The sequence below is a fragment of the Trichosurus vulpecula genome, chromosome 3, assembly GCF_011100635.1.
Source record: "Trichosurus vulpecula isolate mTriVul1 chromosome 3, mTriVul1.pri, whole genome shotgun sequence".
NCBI classification, from domain to species: Eukaryota; Metazoa; Chordata; class Mammalia; order Diprotodontia; family Phalangeridae; genus Trichosurus; species Trichosurus vulpecula.
Window position 1 is genome coordinate 358,054,046 of NC_050575.1, and position 22,095 is coordinate 358,076,140.

The 22,095-nt window shown below is 39.1% G+C and overlaps 1 protein-coding gene across 1 annotated transcript in view; it reads right to left on the minus strand.

Annotated features, from left to right (window-relative positions):
- QPCT (glutaminyl-peptide cyclotransferase) overlaps positions 1-21,805 on the minus strand; it is a 33,729-nt gene extending 11,924 nt beyond the window's left edge. Inside the window, exons 1-3 of the mRNA XM_036751405.1 lie at positions 21,604-21,805; positions 7,306-7,452; positions 2,388-2,666 (exon numbers count right to left, since the gene is read on the minus strand). Coding sequence (XP_036607300.1) covers positions 2,388-2,666; positions 7,306-7,452; positions 21,604-21,744 — 567 coding nt within the window. The 5' untranslated portion in view covers positions 21,745-21,805. The remainder of the gene's footprint in view (positions 1-2,387; positions 2,667-7,305; positions 7,453-21,603) is intronic.
- Between the last annotated feature and the right edge of the window lie 290 nt (positions 21,806-22,095).

Here is a 22,095-nt window from a genome sequence, read left to right on the forward strand (position 1 = left end):
TGACACCCAGGGAATTCTCCTCATCATTTCCTATCCAGCTACTTTCATGGACTTCATAACTCCAGAACTCATTATTCTGCAAGCCAAAAACCACTGGGAAATTCATGCCTCCTTAGATCATTTCCCACTCCAACTTCGTGACTTCTTTATGTCCCCTAGAGGGTAACCTCTCCCACCCCTTGCTTTTCTGCTTTTTTATGTTGTCTCCCTGATTAGATTGTGAATTCCTTGATGCCAGAGGCTGTATTAAGCTATATATATATATATATATATATATATATATATATATATATATATATATCCTTAGTAATTAGCACGATGCCTGACAGATAGTAAGAGCTTAATAAATGTTCACTGACTCTAAATCTGACAGAGAGAATTATGGTGCCTTTGATAGAAACAGAGAAGTTCAAAAGATGGGTAGGTTTTGGGGAAAAGATACCAAGTTCAATTTTGGACTTGTTGAGTTTGAGGTGTCCTTGAGATATTAAACAGTATACTGATTGGACAAAGATCATTGGATTGATCTTTGGACAAAGACCTCAGATTTGGTGTATCTTTAAGAGTTAAGTTAGTGGTAATAGTCTAAATGCTGGATGACTCTCAACATTCACTATTACTCTGTTTTCCATCATCTCTGCAAAAACAGAATGGGGCTACAACAGACTGACCATTTAAATTTTTTTACTTAGTTTCATATATTGCCATGGCCAAAGAATCTATCACCTAGTAGCCACCCTTCTAGGAAAGAGCTGCTCCATACCCAATTCATTTGTTCCTCAGAAAGAAGATTCAGTCTGTTTCTTGGACTATATCCAGAGTCTTTCTAGTAGGGTCAAAGGTGCCATAGTTCACACTCTGGCTTGCATAGCTTTCAATAATCCTGCCACATGAGGATGGGTAACAGCATAATTAATAGATCTAGAACCAGAAGGCACTTCAGGAGATATCTAGTCCAAACCTCTCATCTTACAGATGAGGAACTGAAGCCCCAAGACATTAAATGACTTGTTCAAAGTTTCACACTTAAGAAATAGCATAGACAGAATTGAAACCTAGGTTTTCTGACTCAGTAGCTAGCATTCTTTCCATTGGCTCATACAGGCTTTACCTTGGTGATATTATGACTCTGTGGATGAGATTTGAAGTGTTTTTGAAGCCTCTCCCATGTTTGGTCATCAGAAAACAGGTTTGTACCAAATCTAAAGTATGATGAATCAGATCTAAGTAAGTACCAGGCAAAGCCCTGCCCCATTTAAAATATATGCCTAACCCAATGTGGACCCAAGTTCCTCTTTCAGATCCCTATTGGTCAAAATGTTTTGATAATAGTGAAAATACACTACACAGACCCAAAGCTGCTCACTTAGGTCTTATTAAAGTGAAAAAATAAAACATGCTATTAATTTGGGCAAACAAGAGAATGAGACTACAACTAGACTAAAGAAAAAGCCAAAAACGACTCAAAAAGAAATGGAAAAAAGTATACAATCTACAAACGTTTTGTGTTTTCTTCAAGTGTAGTATATCCAATAAAAGAGAACTAAATGTCTTTATTACTTCTATTACATGATAAGTTTTTAACCTTTCTCCATTAAGCTAAGAGCAGTATTCTCCCTCAAGTTTCAAGAAAACAGGCCATTTATTACCTGTGAACAAAGTTGGGCTTTTTACTTTGTTTTGTTTACTTTGGTTATAAGTGATATTGGAACAAAATACCTTCATTCACTCTAGCACATTTTATTTTTTTCAATATGCTCTTAAGAACACAGAGGCAGAAATCACATCTGAGAGTCCCCTGGGTTCTTTGAGCTGAGAGCATAACAAAAGCTCTGCTATACTACCCATAACTGAGCTGAGATTTCACAGATAATAACAATGCAATACTTTTGCTTCATGCTTTCCATCTAGATTAAGTCTGAAAGTGTTTTCCCAATGATATAACTTAGGAGCTGCACTCAAAAGCTTCCACCTCTCAGATCAAAAGTTTATGATAAATAAAATAGCTATGTAAACAACATGAAATGAACATATTTTTCTGAGTTATACCCATTTCAACCCACCTGATTTATTGTGTTCCCTTCAAAAAAATTTGTATTTATATTCATCTAGCAAATAAAACTGAACAATGTAAAAGTGATTAACACCCACTACTTCTGAAAATTAGGTGAATCTATTCGCAGTGGAAAGTGCCTCAAAGTACATGATCTTCAAATTAATATTTTTTCAATAGTACTTCATGTTATAGAGTCATTTTTAAAAAGCACAAAATGTACCTGAAGACTAAGTTTCTGAATGCCCTTTTTAGTCTCCCAGGACTCTAGAATTCACTCTGAGCAGCTGGTAAGATAGCTGTTCACTTAAACCAACAAGAGGAAAATAGATACCTTCAGGGAAAGGAGTTGATTATCTAAGGCCCGGGCTACCTCCAGCAACATTGCACAGGGTACTGCTGAATCGGTGGCTCCCACAAATATTCCGCTGTCCCACTGTGGAAAGTACTTAGAGTCATAGTGGCAAGCAAGAACCAAGTGGCGTTTGGCAGTGGGGTCAAGGGTGCAGATGATATTTGAAAAAGTCCGGTATCCATAGGGTGTGTAACTCAAGAATGTATCCACTTCTAAGTTCCAGTTGGCTTGGAGTCTGTGAATTCTCTGCATGATGTGCTAGAAAAAAAAAAAGAAAAGAAATTAATGCCTCTGGTCTAGATAGACATAGTTTTCAGCTGCTAAGTGTTTTAATGTTCACATTTAACATCTTAGGAAGCCAAGAAGAAACATTTGAGAAGTTATGATACTCTGACTTTCTAATGCCTTTCTGTAATATGTGTGCTCTCTGTCTGGAGACAAATTAAATTTTGACAGCAGGGACTCTCTCTAATACTTCTTGTATCTCCAGTACTTAACACAGTGACCGGCCTATAGCAATTATTAAATAAATGTTTGTTGACAATGACTTCCATTAATGTGGTAGACAACTGATCTTCTTACTTTAGAGCAAAGGAGAGAGAATGGGAAATTTTTCAGGGAAGAAAAAATGGCAGGGGTTGGGAGAGAAGGGAAGGCAAGGAACTATGTGATTTAATGAAGTGAGGACTGGACCAAGAGTCAAGGGTCTGTGGTCTGGTGTTAGTCCAGCCAGTAACTTGCAGTATGACCTGAGGCAAATCACTGAATTTCTTTGGGCTTTGGTTTCCTCATCTGTAAATGAAGCGGTTGATTTAATTATTAAATAAATAATCAAATTAGATACTTTTCTAAGGCTCTTCACATGTTAACACTCTACGGGTCTGTGTTTCCAGGTCCATGGCTTATATATTTGAGATCTGTGTAGCTCACTAATACTTTAGGTCATGTGAGAGGTGTGGCCCATCTAGACACGTGTACACAGGAATCAGATCCAAGATTATGGGAAGGGCAAAGTCAGTTGCCATCTAAGGCAAAACATGCAGAGGGGCACAATCAAAAAGAAATCCTTTATAAAACTACTTCTTGAAAAGAATAGTAGATAGGGATAGGGAATGGAACTGTGATTTCCTTGTACAAGGAACTCAAGAGCTAAAGAAACAACTCCCTCTACCAATTCAGGGCAGCACCTACTCTGCATTTTAGAATCTGAGAGAGTTGCCTTGAGTTCTGAGAGGTTTTGATGCATAGACAGTCATCCAAGAAGCATTTATTAAGCACCTACTCTGTACCAGGACGATGCTGAGCCTTAGGCATATAAAGAAAGGCAAAAACACAGTCCTCAAGAAGCTCATATTCAAAGGGGGAGACAATATGCAAACAAGTATGTACATAACAGAAGTAGCCACTATGTGTGCGGGCAGAACTTGAACCCAGATCTTCCTGACTTTGAGGGTAGCTGTCCATAGGACACAAATGCCTTGACCCAGCTCAGGTTCTAGCCTAACCCCTATAAGCCTTTGCATAGTCCCATATTTTAAAAATGTTACAAAGTCCCTGAAAGCAATGATCATGACTTTGTATCCCCCTCAGTGCTCCATGTAAATGGTTATCTTTATTTTCAAAAAACGTACATCATGAAGAACATCTGGTAGACAGATGGTGTATTACTCTAGAAATTATCTTCATTAACAATGGCAGCTTGAAAGTCTTTCACAAAACACACTAGGATAGAAAACAAGGTTTGTGACAGCCTGGCTCAACTGTAGTTCTAATGTTGCAAATTCGCTCCTTAGCTGGGAAATAGGTTTTCAGTGAAGACTTTTAAAAGCTACAGAGATACTAAAATCTATAAGAACAGTAGCAAAAGTCTTAAGGCTAATCAGGATTCACTGGATTGATCCTATTTAGTCACTTTTTAAAGCTATCTAAATATTTAGTCTCTATAGAAAGAATCAAATTGTCCACCTAATCTATTAGCTGAAGGATCTGTTTGTGGTTTGTTGTTTTTTTTTTTACCCTGATCTGGTGTTTTTCTCATAACAACTCACCTGGTGAGTTTCAGGTGCTGTTCTCTGAAGTAGGATAGAGAAGCTGATCACCTGTCACTAGAAGCCCTTAAATAGGGAAAGAGTTGCCACTATACCCTTACCATATAGATAGATAAGGTAAAGTCCAAAGCATCCATACTGTTCTAGACTCCTAGCAGTAAAAAGGAGTACTCTTTGGGCAGTAGGAACTACAGACTTTATTTTAGAATCATTCTAAATCTATAGAAAAGAAAACAATGAACAGTTTCTTTACAGTGTTATACTGTATCAGGGTTATACTACACAATGCTACAGCTTGAAAGTAACTTTTCAAAGTTTGGACTTAGATATTTAAGTTTATTAATAAGATTCTCTATCTTATACATCAACGAGGCTGTATTTGTTAAGTGCCAATGATGTGCCAGGCACTGTGTTAAGCACTGAGGATACAAAGTATACATATACATAGTATATAATAGGGGAGGAAACATGCAAACAATTATGTACATTCACATACATGGAGGGTAAGTCAGAAATAATCTCAGAGGGAAGATATTAGCGTTAAGAGGACTTGAGAAAATCATCCTGTCAAAGGTGGTACTTTAGCTGAGATTTGAAGAAGGTTAAGGTAGCCGAGGGGCAGCAAGGAGACACAGGTAGATCCAACACTAAGCCTGGAGTCAGAGAGATTCATCTTCCTGAGTACAAATTCAGCCTCAGGTACTTACTAGCTGTGGGACCCTGCACAAGTCACTTAACCCTGGTTGCCTCAGTTTTCTAACCTGCAAAATGAGCTGGAGAAGAAAATGGCAAACCAGTCCAGCATCTCTGCCAAGAGAATTCCAAATGGGGTCACAAAGAGTTGAAAACAACTGAAACAATTGAACAATAACAAAAAGGGAGCCAAGAGGGAGAGAAGAGGAGGAATAGGATTCTAAGAACGGAGGGCAAGCCAGTGAAAATGAATGGAGTAAGGAGATGGAGTGTCTTCTGTAAGGAATAGCAAGGAGGTGTAACAACAATGTTACTTACAGCTTACTGCGGCTGTGTAAGGCGATCAACAGCACAACATCTGGGTTTTCAAAGCCAGGGGAGGTGGGGCTTGCTTCAATGGCTACCCAGAGTCTCATCACCAACATTCTTTCAATGAGTGTGCCCCCAAAGGCAAAATGCTAACTTCTGAATTTATATACACTTTTCAAGGTCAAAGGACATCACAACCATGCGACTCAAACCCATGTGAACTAGGCCTCCCCTTGATGTAAGCAGGTCATTAAAGACTCCCGATTCAATCAAAGATTCCTCAGTGCTGAGAAGCACTCCAAAACAAAGACAGCAAAAGTCTCCTTTCCTTGCCATTACATTTGAAAAGCAAAACTCATCAAAGATATTTGATTACCTCAGCATTCCAAAAGAGAAAACAGTGGAAAAAAAAAAAAGTCCCCCCCTCATTACCATAACAGGAGGTGAGTGTCACTGGATCAAAAACTATGTGGAAGGCCTTAAGGTATAAGAAAACTGGAAAGGTAGGAAGAGGCCATCCAAGTTGATATGTCTGCAGGCAACTAAATATGAGAAATAAGGGGTTAAGGATGGATAAAGAGATCTGAAAATCACCTGCTTAGAAATTACCATTTAATCCATGGGAGCTTATGAGATCATGAAGTGAGATAGTATAGGGAAGGAAAGAGAAGAGGAATGTGGCCAGAACCTTAGGGGACACCCATGGTCTGTGGGCATGACATACCAGAGATCAGCAGAATATGGTAAAGTACAGCCATTGGACCAATCTAGCCCATTACCTATTTTTTTGTATGGCCTATGAACTAAAAATGTTTTTTACATTTTTAAATAAAGTTTTTTTGGGGGGAGGGAGGGTATTTTAAAACATAAAGATCATCCTAAGCTTGCAGGCCATACAAAAATAGGCATCAGGAGTTGGTCCTTGGCTCATAGTTCGTCTACCCCTGACCTAGATGAAAATCCTTCTGAGAAGCTGAGGAATGATCAGATAGGTAGAAGGAGAACCAGGAATGAGAAATGTCACACAAAGCTATAAGAGAAGAGAGCATTATGCAGAAGAAGGTGATTGACAATGTCAAAGTTTACAAAGTGGTAAAGAAGGAAGAGTACCGAGAAAAGACCATTCAATTTAGCAATGAAAAAAAAACACTGGTAACTTTATATAAAGAGAACAAATTTAGTTAAGTGATTTCCATATTTTAAAAATCACTGAAATTTAAGTCAAGTATAAGAAAAGTCTAGAAAAGCAATTGAATTTCAAAAACATTACTATTTTAGTATTTAATCTTTTATATATATATATGCTATAATATATTAATATGTTTGTGATACCATCAGTGTGAGAACTCTGTCCAGCAGTACAGATTACATACAATCCACAAGGAGAGTTCTTTGTGATCCTATATGATTCTTAATTAAGTCCTCTTATAAGTCTTCTACGGGAAATTCAACTAAAATGCGCCTTCCCATAGCACTCTAGGCACTTTTGCTAATGTAAACGAATAGTCTATGTATCAGACAAAGGCTAAAATTAAGATTAGCTGGCTAATTCAGTTGCTGATGTTGAACATGATTTCACTAATTTAGCAATTCCAAATTTATCACTATGGCTTTTGTTGACAAATAAAGCTGTAGTGCTAAATGATCTCCTTTCACAAAACAAATTTTCAGAATAGATCATTGCATGTTTTGGCTGAACTGAATCATTTTGGTGATTGTTGAGAAAATCTAGATAATATGAACATTAGACAATTTGGACATTATTCCTTACTATCAGAACAAGATCCCAAATTGACGTTAAAAATCTATATCACTTATCAGCATGAAATATTCCCAGAAATTCTTACCCGACGAGCAGCATAACTTCCTGGTGATCCTGGATATCTCTCTATAAGTAGTGGTTTTAAGTCATTCTGCCACATTTGAGAAATATTTGTGCCTTCTGCAATTTTCTGGATATCACTTGTATTCAAAATAGCTGGTTGGTGTTGGTTCTGAATATTAAGAAAAAATAAAAAATAGGTAACTGTCATACCTAAATGTACTTAAGAATTTCACTTAAACATAGAATTGCAAAATTATTCCCTTCTACATTAAAAATAGAAAGGTCATTTACAAGTAAATTTTACCACTAAGCAATGACATCTAAAAATTCTAAAACCAGAACCTGGAACTGATTATTTTAGCAATTTGTTTGAATTACAAAATATATGATCTCATAAATGATTATTAGTGATAAATAAATCACGATTATTAGTTAACATTTATAAGAAGCAGTTATCTTCAGTGAGTATACTAAGCATTCTACTCCTTTATAGGAATAAGATTAATAATAAAATAAATAAATACATTGATATATCCTTTGGAGGAAACTATGTATATGTATGAACTTAAATATCTCCAAAAGCATGATTTTTTTTAATTAAAGGATGATTAATCACATAATGGGAAGCTAGGTGGCATAATGGATAGTGCCATCTTCCTGAGTTCAAATCTGGCCTTAGACACTAGCTGTGTGAGTCTGGGCAAGTCACTTAACCCTGTTTGCCTCAGTTCCGCATCTGTAAAACGATCTGGAGAAGGAAATGCAAACCACTTCAGTACATCTGCCAAGAAAACTCCAAATGGTGTCACGAAGAATCAGACACAACTGAAAAAGTGACTGAATAACAACATAATCACATAAGAGAAATGATTCTTCACTTTACAAACATTTATAATAGCATCCCTTTGATTGGTGACCTATCCAGTTGTATATAAAATATGATTCAATTATAAAAATTCAATTAACACTCAGTCTTCTGGGGGACACATAAACTGAGGCACACTTTTTTTTAAAATACTAGACATACCCAACATTCAAAGATGTGATTTTCAACATTATGTTGCATCCATGTATCACATTTTGTGATACTAGAGATAATGATGAAATAATTGTCAATACCTTTTAATGACACTTATAAATTGCCTGTTTGTGTATACATATCATATGAAGAGCTGGAAACTGCATAAAGAAATATAGGAAAAATACAGATCCCTTCTTTCTAAATGTTTACTAGAGAACATACTTTCTTTCCAGAATATTTTTGGGGCTTTATGTCAACATTTAACTCTAGCATATAATTCTAGCATATAAAATAATTTCTCCATTTAAATCCTACTCAATGCAAAGTGAAGGTCACATTAGCTTCTCAAAGGCTGTGTCCAAAGAAACAAACTCTAGAAAACAGCTCCTATGGAGTCATAAAGGATTTGAGTATGAGTCCCCCAGAGAAGCTCGCCACCAGAACTTTGGCCACTGGTAATGGATGTGTTTGGGCATAGTCGGTTCATGATGATTGTCCACTAAGGAGTTATGATTTGCACTGGAGAAAGGAATAGCTCTACCAGTGGTATCACAGATCTTTTGTAACTGAAATCACTCAACTTTCTAGTTTTTCTTTTTTCTCTGCATATGTCAATTTAGCCTTTCTTGAAAACTTTACCTATTCATTTTAAGCAGTGTCCATGTCACTGCTTCCTATTTTAGATTATGAGCTGAATTCTCCTGTTTGCATGTGGGAGGATGTAATGAGAAGACTTTCTCATCACTCAGGTTTATCCCTGACTAGTGTAAAGAATACCCTAGAGATGAATGATAATCAGTCACAGACTAATCAAGAAGCATTCCCCCTTGAAACAGTGTTGTTATAAATGGTGATTAGGTTCTCAGGCCAATCCACAAAAGCCACAAAACTGCACTATTAATAATACTTCACTCTGGTTACTGGAACAAAAAGTCATGGGGATCAAAGCGAAAGAGTAGCAAGATTGCAAAGAAAAAGATAAAATGGAAGAAAATGTCTTCTCTCTTTCTCAGGAACAAATGCCAGAGCGGGTGCGCCATTCTTCAACCACCCACTTCAAAGAGACATAAAAGAAGTAGAAATCGTGAGGATACTTCTAAAAATTAATCATCAGGAGATAAAAGAAATATGAAATTAACCTAAGAGGAATGGGAGGCATTCACATTTTAATCTTGAAAGTGGCAAAAGAAAAAAAAAATTCCAATCAATAAAAAAGGGATGCTTATCTAAAGAAACCAATGTGAATATACGGGGGACTATTTGATGAACTTAATTTTTTTTAAAGATATGTATCTTTAGACAGTGGCAGCAAGGGCTGATAACATAGGTTGAATATCCAAGCGTGGCTGGGTCCAATAAGAAAAGTGTATGGAGTGTTAAAAGCTCAAAATGAGCTAAGGCTGAATGAATGATGAAGACCAGAAAAGAGGCGTTGTTGTTTTTCAAAGCTATATTGTGGAAAAGAGTTCTCAGTAAGACTGCATTCTGAGTTCCCAGGATGGTGACAACAGATAGCAAAGGGAGAGGATCAAGCTATTTTACTGATTTTCTCTGCCAAAGAGAAAAATTTCTGCACTGGCAAGGGCAAAACTAACATAGATGAAAGGGAGTATTTTACTTATCCCAAGAGAAATTGTTGGTTCTTGTCCTTCATTCTCAAAGAGGACAGTGACATCAGGGAGGTGATGCCACAACATGCAGATGAATTGGATTTAAGTGAGAAGGGTTGTGCAAAGTCACCAGCCTCACTTTCTCCCATGGAGCCATCTGAGCCCAGTGGCAAGATACAGATCAGAATGACTGGAGATGGCCCTGGATGCAGTGGGAGACCTTAGCCTTTTTAAGCTAAGGTCTTTAACAGGTCTTGATTAATGCTGGGTAAGAAATGAGGCAGAGAATGGGCTCTTTTACCTAGTCAAAAAAAAAATCTCTCTGAAAGAGGAAGACCCTCAGTTTTCTGGCCAAAACAGAAACAATTGCTGTTTACATTCACTCTGAGCTAGTTAGGGCCCAAACAATAACCAAGTGGGGCTTGGCCTGGGACCTGCTGTTGGTTCAATCAATGAGAGCCAGAGTGATTTGGAAAAGGAAGGAAGGAAGGAAGGAAGGAAGCAAAGAAGGAAGCAAAGAAGGAAGGAAGGAAGGAAGGAAGGAAGGAAGGAAGGAAGGAAGGAAGGAAGGAAGGAAGGAAGGGAGGAAGGAAGGAAGGGAGGGAGGGAAAGAGGGAGGAAGGAAGAGAAAGAGAGAGAAAATGATGATGTAATTGTCAATACCTTTTAATGACATTTCTGCCCATTTATATATACATGTGAATATGAAGAGCTGGAAACTGTATAAAGAAATACAGAAAAGATATAGATCACTTCTTTCTAAATGCTTAGTGGAGAACCTACTTTCTTCCTAGAACATTTTTGGTGCTACATTTCAACACACTAGATTTAATTCTAGTATATACAATAATTTCTCCATTTAAATCCTACTCAATGCAGTGTGAAGGTGACATTAGTTTCTCAAAGTCTGTCCCCACAGAAACAAGCTCTAAAAAACAGCTCCTGTGGAGTTGTAAAGGATTTGAGTGAGACCCCCAGAGAGGCTCATTGCTAGAACTTTGGCCACTGGTATTATTTGTGTAAGGGTCTTATCTCCCCTACCAGATTTAAATTCCTTAAGGTCAGGAACTATCTTTTCTTTTTTAATCTTTTTATCATCAAGCACTTTACAAATAAAAAAAATTAATAAATGTTAACAGAATGGAAGAAATTTATTTAAATGGAATCAAGGTGAATGGACACTAGGCCAAATTTCAAAATTAGTGAGGTGTATTTTTGACCCAAGAGTTCCCAGTGTTACTATACCACAGTACCTTGCTGCTAGTCTAAGCCCCCTGACATGCTTCATGTCTCAAAATTAGTTACCCAGATACCCCCTTCCCTCCAAATCCATATTCCCTGACTTTCAGTGCATCTCAACAAGATGGCAGAAAAACCATGATTAACTTACTGTGTGTTTAGGTGTGAATGGGTAAAAACTGTAGATCAGCTAGGGCAGGGGTGGGGAACCTGCTGCCTCCAGGCCTGGAGGCAGCAGGTTCCCCACCCCTAAGCTAGAGGCATCTACCTTTAAAAATACAGATGTTTATTAAGAGAAATAAAGCTCTCCTTAATGAAATTTCATGCAAATCAAGGGAAGTGAAACATTTCATGCAATATGAAGAAATAAATTGGATGTGACGTGGCTGATTTTTAGAATGAAATTATGTGGATGCTACTTAAGTATGGCTGAAGAGGTATCCTTAGGTATATAGCTTTCCTAAGTTCTTTTCAAAGTCATTTCTCAGGCTTCAGTTCCAAGTATAAACAACTATGGCAACACTGCCTCATATCCCAGTATCCATGTGAGAAAGTACACATTCAAAGTTTTCTCCACCTTCCTATTATTCATCAAGTCTTATCCACATATTGCAGTAAAAAGAGCACTGAATTTGGAGTCAGAAGACTTCAATTTAACTCTTGGCTATGCTTCCTCCTATTTGTGATGGATGTTGGGCAAGCTACTACCTATTTCTGTCCTTTTCCTCATCTTTTAATTCCCAGCTAAAATCCGACAATCCCTCTGCTCTGGCATTTTCACTGAATGTCTGACACTCCTTCCCCCACTCCCTCCATACCTGGAATGCTCTTCATCTCCACCTCCCGGCTTCCCTGACTTGGAGTCTCAGCTAAAATCCCACCTCCACAAGAAGCCTTTCCCAGTCCCTCTTAATGCTAGTTCCTTCCCTCTGTTAATTATTTCCAATGTATCCTGTATATAGATAGCTTTGTATATACAAGTTTGTTTCCCCATTCCCAGGGCTTAGCATAATGCCTGGCACATGATCGCATGGCACACATTGACAAAGGTTTATTGATCGCTTTATTTATTTTTAGAATGAGGAAATAGGATGAGTATTTTGAAAGTTGAGTTAAAGATAAAAAAATTTTAAAGATAGATGTAAGAAGAAAAAGGAGCATAATCTTGGGGATTGTTGGGGTATTCAAATATTACTATCCCCTCAAAATCATTCCTGTGAAGATATTTTTACATAACTAACTAAATCAAAGGACACTATTGTGTTTAATGTTTAACTCCTTGGCCATCATAATACTCAAATTGAATAGCTTCACAGTTGATATATGCACACTCAGTCATGAAGACAAACAGAAAATAAAATTAATCAATCTTCTGTCTGTTTAATAGCTATGGGTAGAGTCAGCCCTAATCTATTCAGAGCAATTTACTTCAGAGTTCTCTCTATCACTAACTAGCTTTGTGTGGCTATAGACAACTTATAGGATCATTTATTTAAAGCTGAAAGGGACCCTTGGCTGGTCATCTAGTTCAATGCCCAGATTTTATGTATGATGAAACATTTTCAGTACTAGAGTAACAAACTTGCATTCCAAGATGGTGACAAAACCTTTCTGAGATTAGGATGAGGATAAACTAAAGACAGAGCTACAAGGGCCAAAATGTCTAGAGTGCTGAGGATGAGGAGACAGTCAGTCATTATCAAGCTTAGCAGGCAAGTCCAAGTGGGTAAATTTCGCTGATTCATTGTATTGTTAAACGCTTTGTTCATCCCTGGGACGCAGCTGGTGGTAGGGCTGGAGATTCACTAATCCTAGTAATTGTTGACTGTTTTCATAAACCCTTCTAAAGTCACTAGCACTAAAACACGGAGGCAGAGGCTAACTCATTTCAATTAAATTCAATTCCACAAGCATTTATTAATTGCCTGCTATACACTAGTGCTAAGGATAGAAAGACAAAAAGAAAAATTGGCCCTGCCCTCAAGAAGCTTACATTCTTGAAAGGAAATAGCGTGCAAATACAAAATGTACATGTAAAGTCTGTTGGGTGTCACTGTGGAGGGTATGGTTGGCTGGTCAGTACTCAGTCTTTTCTGTTCCCTCTTCCATTCTAGAAAGGGACAAAGCTGAATTCCTCCCAGATGTCCTGTGTTGGGGGAGGTGGGACAGCGTTTAGGGATTTTTCCTCCAATTCTTCTTTCTCTCTAACAGTTTTATCAAGCATACCCTATTAACAACAATTATATCAGTTTTAGCCTAGGGCCAACATTAATGGCCCTGAGTTTCATGTGATTTCTTTTTCAATCATTTCATAGAGCTTATCTCAAATGAAAATTGTAGTGTAATCACAACAGCTAAAAGCCCCCAAATGAGAATATTCTAGCTATTTTTGAGGCAAAATCAAGATACAGAAAACATTTAGATAAAGGGGAAGGGAACAAGGAAAGAAGATAAGCATTTATATGGTTCCTACTGTGTGCCAGGCATTGTAAAGCACTTCTTACAATTATTATCTCATTTGATCCTTACTACCTGGGAGGGAACTGAGGCAAAAAGAGATTAAGTGTCTTGCCCAGGATGACACAGCTAGTTAAGTGTCAGGTCTTTCTGACTCTAGGCCAGGGTCTCTATCAACCATCCTAGTAGACAGAGTATACTATAATATCTGTAGCTGGACAGGTCCAGGGAGGGGAAGCTGGGGAAAGAGCAGCCTTTCTCTAGACCTTCCATTAGTCCTTAAAGAGGCAGGTACAACCAGTAGCTTCAAATCCCACTGTCTACTTTGAGATGCCTATAGGGGCCAAATGACTTTCCTCAATCTCTCTTCTTCCCCCCAAAGCTCAGCCCTCATTTCATTTTCTTCTTTCATTTCTCCTTTCAGTTTCTCCTTTAGATTTCTCATTTCAATTTCTTGTTTCTCCTATGTTTTCAGTTCTCTCCCAGTTTGGTTTCTTTAGTTCTGGGCTGGGCTGGGGATACCATCTCCCTGCTTCTTCCTCTCAGTCCATCTTTGGCAGACTATGTGTGTCTCTTTAAGAACTCTCAGGCATGACTCAAGCCGGCCCTCTGACTCAAAAGATGAAAATAGTCCTCAGCCAGATCTCAGGGCTTAGACAGAATCATTGTCCCTCTGAGCTACAAAATTACAGGCTGCCAGTCAGTTTTCCAACCCCTATTACATTCATAAAATACACACACACACACACACACACACACACACACATATATGTATGTATATATATATATATAGAGAGAGAGAGAGAGAGAGACACATACATAGGAGTTTCTCAGCTAGGGGTGGGGCTATGGGTATTAGCAACTTGGGGGAATTAGGAAAAGAGTCTTGTATAAGAGACAGCACTTTTGCTTAGCCTCAAATGGAGATAAGATTTCCTAGAGGAAAGGGGAGATAAGGAGGAAGGGCAACACCAGAAGAGATGGAATGTTGTATATACCACTCAAGTAAGCCTGGCTGGATCATACAAGATATGAGAAGGAGTCATGTCTAATCCAGCTAGAAAGAGAGCTTGAGGCCTGTTTAAATGCCACATGGAGGGGTTTGTATCTTTATCCTAGAAGCTTTAGGGAACCACTAAAGATTCATGAGCAAAGAAGCAATATGATCAGACCTGTGCTTTGGTAGCTGTAAGTAGATTTAATAGCTTTGAGTGGAATGAATTGGTAGCTGTGAGTAGATTTGATAGCTGTGAGTAGAATGAATTGGAGAAGGGAGAAGTCAATTAGGAAATTACTGCAACCTCCTGGGAGTTCAGTTAGGAGGTCACTGCAATTGTCCAGATGAGAAATGAAAAGGATATAAACTATGATAGAAGTTATGTAAATGAAGAGATGGTGACAGATGCAAGAAGTACTGCTGACATCGAATAAGAAAGATCTGGGATCTGCCTGGAGTGACGGGTGGGGTAGAAGATGAGGGAGAGTGACTAGTAGAAGATGGACCCTCATTTCTAAACCTGGGTGACAGGAAGAATAGTGGTGCCCTTGACAACAGAGTAGAATTTCATGGAAAGTAACCCAGAGCCTTGAGGGCAGGGATTGTTTCATGTTTGTCACTGTTCCCAGCACGTAGCATAGTCACCTACACATCGTGGATGCTTAAAAGGTGGCTCAGGAAGATTTGAGCTCAAATGCTTGTGTGACCCTGAGCAAGTGACTTAACCTGGATCTGCCTCAGTTTTCTCATTCGTAAAGTGGGGATAATAATAGCACCTACCTTCTAAGGTTGTTATAAGGATCAATGAGATAACATTTGTAAAGTACTTTGCATTACAAAGCACCACAAAAATGCTAGCTATTAATAAGTATCTGCCAGATTGAATTGAGAAGAGAATAAATACATTCATTTAGTTACTTAAAATGCATTCTAACACACTATAAATAAAGAGTATTTTGACTTGTCTAATTTTTGAATTTTTAAATTTGCCTTTTCCCAGAGAAATTCAAAAAATAAGAAAATTTCAAATCATCACTATTCTTTATAAGAAAAAAAGTCTTCTTGGAAGGAAGGGGAGTAGGCAGGAATAAGCGTAAAAGGAAGGAGTAAGAAGAGAAAACCAAAAAGGAGGATCTGATATGTAAGGGAAGTTAGTGAGAGAACTAAAGAATTGTAGTAGACGGCAACAGAAAACTGAAAGTAATCTTTGCTCCTTCCCAGCCAGGAGGCACATTTTTCAGACAGTCTTGTGTCAAGGTCCAAGTAATCAATCAAGCAACAAATAAACATTGTATTAAACACCTACTGTGTGTCAGGCACTATGTTAAGAGCTGGAATAAAGCTTTGCTACAGGGTCTCTCCCGAAGAGGAGAAAGTATGTTAAGTCTGACTGGGGCAAAAACTAATTTTGTAGTACAAAACAGGGAAAGCCCATCTTCTCTGGGTCAAACACGCAGTACCAGTCCCAAGATCATTTTAATTACATAATTTGTGGCATCAGCCCAGTTTGTGAAAGGATCTGTGGTTCCAGATCATGAACTCATAGGGAAATTATTACAGAAATGCAGCCAATTCGGTCTCAGCTATCCTCCAGTCTGAGAAGCTCACACATTGATCTTGTCTATTTACCCCCAGACTGGAGTCACTGCAACAGGCTGTGCCTGAAGTCAAACAAGAAACGTTGTTGCAGAAGAGCAAGGAATGAAGAAATTAAAATCCTTCCCTGTTCCTGTCTCTTGATGTACAAACAGACCACACTTACCAACAGCCCACCCTGCTCTTTCTCACCAATGCTGTTGTCATAAGCACCATTGGGGGGAGGGGTGGGGGACAACTTTAAGCTTTTAAAAACAATCTGAAGGATCAGAAATGGAGATGGGAATGAAGCTGTGGAAAGCAAGAAAGCTGAGGTTCTGACTCTGGGGAACTTGCTCATAGAATTGTAGAATCCCTGAGTTGAATGGTACCTTAGGAGTTAAATAGTTTAACCCCTATCCCCAACCCTGCTACTTGAAGAATGAATCTCCTTAACAACTTCCACCATAAGGGGTTACCTAGCCTTTGCTTGGACATGCCCAATGTTGAGGGAGTCCATTTCATTTTCAGACAGCAATATTGCTAAACAGTTCTTTTTATTGCTAGCTTCCTTTGAAGTTCAGATCAGCATCTATCTCCTACATGAGGTCTTTCCTGATCCATATTTATGTAATGTGTGTGTGCATATGTATATGTGTGCATGCGTATACACACACATACCATATATACTCTCTATACTAATCAAACAACATTTAAAGCACCTACTATGTGCCATGGACTGTGCTAAGCATCCCTAGCTAGGCACTCAAAATAGAAGGCCCCATCCCCAAGGTAGGAGTTGACTACTACTCTTCTCAGAGTTCTAGGGGAAATCATAAGGGGCTGCATTTTCTGGTATTATATTGCTCCATAAACCCCAACCAATGACCTCCCAAGCAATTATCAAACAGAATTTATTTGCGTGTAAATACATATGGTAATATATAAAGGGTAAACAGATATAGCAAACCCAGGCTTTCCAAAAATAATCCCCTTCAATGAGAATATACTCTTCCCTTGTACACAAGGGTCCTTGAAGAGAATGAGCTTAAAATTAAAAGTAGGTTTCTAGAGCTCCAAGCCCCTAGTTACTGGGAGTCCTTTTCTCCCTTTGTGGAGTCCTCATGAAGTTCTCCTTAGGCGTAGCTTTCTGCTGGACTTCAAAGGCTACTTTTTTAGAGTCCCGAGGTAGAGAGTGCTTTCCCTCAGTGCATCTGGGTTGTCCTCAGGATACTTCTCAATGGAGACCCTGCCATGACCCCACCAATGCTCCAGGGACCCTGCTACAGGCTCTGATGGAACTCTAGGTCTTTCAACCTTTCAGTTCGGAAAGATTGTTATCCAATCAGTGGTTGGGGGAGGACAAGTTTGTTCTCAGGATTCCTTCACCAGTGGATTTAACTACTACCTGACTGAACTACTGCTGGCATGTCCCTCTTTGAATTGGCTTTGAATTGAATTGCTACATATAGACCCAGAGGTGTGTTTCAGCCAATACACAATACACCTCTTGTTTGGAATTTATCTGTCATCACCCAATGATCAGAGCGCTTCGCTCCTCCCAAGTTGAGTTATAGATATTCACATCTAATTTACACCTTTGGTTGATTGATTCAATTGAGAATTCTAAGCAAATTAGTTCAATCAAGTTGTTTTTCCTCAATAATATGTAGGGGACAGCTAGGTGGCAAGGTAGATAGAGCTCCAGGTCTGGGGTCAGGAAGACCCATCTCTCTGAGTTCACTCAGACACTTACTAGCTGTGTGACCTCTGCTAAGTTGCTTAACCCTGTTTACCTCAGTTTCCTCATCTGTAAAATGAGCTGGAGAAGGAAATAGCGACCCATCCCAGTAACTCTGCCAAGAAAACCCCAAATGGGGTCACAAAGAGTTGGACATGACTGAAATGACTCCACCAAAAACACTAATGGAATGAGAGTTTTGATTGAGTGGTAAATATGTTTGGAATTTGGATCTCCTCAAAGTAGAAATGCCACAGGAGGTGGCTTAAAACACCATGAGATCATTGGGGAGAGGGACAATGGGATGTGTGAGAGAAGTCCAGAAAGGAACAGTATGCGGAAGATAAACTTCACCTGTTTCAAAGTATGACCCTTGAACCCAGGATGAAGGAGAAAATTATGTTGTTCCTCTTCCCTCCTGTATCACATGATCACTATTTACAGGATTCAGAATTATTCTACTAGTACCCTAGTTCAGCTATAGAGACTTTTAAAGGCTTCTATGGTTGACTTTGAACTTATTCATCATCTATAATGTCCTATCTATGGAGAAATGCCTTTTCTGTTATTATTATTTAATAGTTTTCTGTCATGTCCTACTCTTCATGACCCCATTTGGGGTTTTCTTGGCAGAGACATCGGGATGGTTTGCCATTTCCTTCTCCAGCTTATTTTACAGATGAGGAAATTGAGGCAAAGGGGTCAAGTGACTTGCTCAGGGTCACACAACTAGTGATCATCTGAGGCCAGATTGGAACTCACCAAGATGAATCTCCCTGACTCTAAGGCTGGTGCTCTATCTACTACACCACCTAGTTGCCCCTACCAGGCTCCAAATAACTAAATCATCAGCAAACTTTTGAAACAAAATTTCTATCATAAGGAGGGGACTTCCAATATTTTCATATTAGGTGCCATCATAAATAAGACACATCCTAATTTCAGAGACAGAAGCAAATTTCAAAATCTGCTTTCTTTACCATACCTTACAAGAAAATGGGCACACCAATGTACCTAGACATTCCATATGTTATTAAAATGGTATGCTTGGAATGCTTCATTTGACCACTCATCAGATAATCAGGAGACTTTTTAAAAGTCAACAAGGGAAAATGAAGTAGAATGGAAATTTTAAAAGGTTTCTTTGGCCTTTTGGTTATACCATTTAAAAATAATTTTCAGCTTACATTGATTTGAAGAAAATACCTAGTTGCTCACATTTATCTACAATTTAAAGGTTTTAAAATTCTCTACATGTATTAATCTCATTTAATCTTTAGGAAACTGAGGTTCACTTAAGTAACTTGCAGTTCAGGTAAGTAACTTGTCTGTGGTCACACAACTAACAAAAGTTAGTGCTGGGATTAGAACTCAGTCCTCTGGGGATTTGAAGCCAGCACACTGTGCACAGTATTTTTAAAAGTTATTTCAACTTTAATTATTAGTAATAATATTTTGAATTTTGATTGTGCTTTAATACTTAGCATTTCCCTTATAATACCACTAGGTAGTAGATTATACAAGTAGTATTATTTCTATTTGGTAGATAAGGGATCTAAGGAAGTATGGCATAGTAGAAAGGGTCAGAATTGGAATCAGGAGACCTGCCTTGGAATCTTGACCCTTAGAATGTATGTATCCATTAATAATTAACTTCTCTGTCACTCACTTTCTTTATCTGAAAAGGGGGAATAATAGTACTCCTTATTTTATACTCCTTATACTCCTTAATTTGCAGGGCTCTTTTAGGGAAATTGATTTGCAAACCTTAAAACAGTATGGGTATGTGAGTTATTAGAGAGGGTAATGGTGATAGTAAGTCACAGCTTGGACTTGAATGCAAATCATAGTTTAGTTAATATTTTACAAAATCACAGCACCTTTTTTCAGTACACAAGGTTGTTCCGTGTGCACACACCTGCGAATGACTCATAGGGAAAAAAAAATACTCGGAGAAAATGATTTATAAGTACTCTTTACTAGCCAACATTAAAGACACTCTGTGTATTGCAAAGAGTAGTTGGTGTGTCTTTCTGGTTTTCATAATTCCCCTTTGCCAATTTTTCCCAGGAGGGTAAAGATGATAGTAAGCATGGTGAAGAGAGTTTGGCAGGTATCTTAGAGATGTGTTCATGCATTTATAAGCTAAGATGGAAATATATAAGGATACTACTGAAACATTGGTAATGGCTTTTGACTGTTTGTACCCACACTCTTGCCAGAGTGCCTTTTGGTCAATAAGGTAAAACTGCAATGAGGTAAAATTGCCAATAATGTATATTTGCAGTAAGGTAAGGTTGCAGACTGTGACTACTGAGCAAAGCAAAATTAAATTCAAACTCAAGAACTAGATGTCCTTAACGATTTTCAAAGAGCACATGTGAATCACAGTGTTAGAGTTCCAGGGTTCACTAGTGGGGGTGAACACAAGTCTCTGTGTGTCCCAGTAAATTTATCCCTGCACCTTGTACTTTTAAAAAGTTCAAAAACACATTGAGTTTAATGTATAGGTTTTTTTTTAGTGGCTTGATTTGCATTCAAAGAACTTAAAAAATTTTCCCACAAATATAAAGGTCTCTCAAAGAGAACTTTTACCTTCAATTTACCTTAGTATCTTTGGATGTCTTGCCACAGCAGTGGGATGTTTACCACAATGAAATAACACCTCAAGTTTCACAAGCCTTTATAAACGTAATGCAATTTCAAAATCCAATTACATAAATAATGAAATGAGCATGGAACAGCTTGCTTCACAAGCAAGGCCTTTTAATGGCTTTCTTCTGAGCTTTCTTAAGTTTTCCATCTTCCAGTAGTACAGAACTCTCTGAAATCTGTACTTTTTAGCCTACTTCTATCAAAAAAAATAGTATTTCTCTCCACCCCCCAAATGCTTGTAAGCACCATAAATTACTTTTAAAATAATATTTCTGTAGTTGATATATTTGGTCTTTCCCCAACAAAAAAGAAAAGAAAAGAAAGAAGACAGGGAGGGAGGGAGGGAGGGAGGAAGGAAGGAAGGAAGGAAGGAAGGAAGGAAGGAAGGAAGGAAGGAAGGAAGGAAGGAAGGAAGGAAAGAAGGAATCCCACTACCTGAGGACTAACCTAATGGAAAGTTCAGCAATCAAAGGGCTGGTTTTTGCTCATCAATGAAAGGGCACAAGAGAGTGCTTCCAGGAGTACCTAGCTTTCGCTTAGGGCTGTGTGCTTAATGAACCTTGCCATCCATCATCCAGAGTGGGTGGCAGAGCCCAAAGACGAGCTCTCATCTCCTTATCTTTCACTGCCCGTCAAGGCAGACTTCCTGTGCTTGCCTTCAACACCCCTAATCGAACCACAATAAGGGACAGACTCATGACATCATCTAACCACTCTTTCTGGGTCGGAGACAGCCACATCACCCGCCTGAGACATCGGGCCCAGTACCCACCCCCCCAGCTGCTGATAGAGTGAATGGTGTGGGGGCGTCTTTCCCATGACTGGGAGCGGGGTGGGGGGCGGGGGGACTCATGAAAGCCTAATACTGCTTAGGCTTCCATCCCTACCTATCGACTCGCACAGACAGAGCCTATCAACCTTCTCACCATTTCCCGGACCCCCTGCCCCTACATCTGCATACAGCTGTGCCCGCGGGCATGCCCTGTGCGCGCACACACTCATTCTCACTCACTAAGCCCCCTCACCTTCTCCTGCGTCCAGGTGGTGGAACCCCTTTTGTACCCACACACATCGGGGAGAAGACAGGCTGTCGCCACTAGCAGGTAGACGATCCTTGTTGGACGCCAAGGCTTTGCTGCCCCATTCCTGCGCTCACAGCCTAGCATCTCTGATGCTGCCTGCCCAAGGCTGGGCTCTTACTCTCGCAGCTGCTGACGGTCACGAGCCAGAAAACCCAGAGAACGCGCCTCCTTCCCCTCCCCTCGGCCCTCTTCTCACTACCCCGCCCTTAGGTCCGCGCTCCCGCCTCTCCATCTCTTCCTTCCCACTCCGCCTTTGACTCCCGCCCCACACGAATGCTTTCTGTGGGCAGCCCTAGTCGCTGACTTGCCCTGTCTTCTCCCGATTTTAGGAATCCCAGGGGGACCAGGCTGTTGGAGGAGGCGGAAGCTTCAAAGGAAACAAAAGCGACCCCTTTCCACGTTGAGAAGATTGGAGAAAAGCTAGGGTGGGGGTAG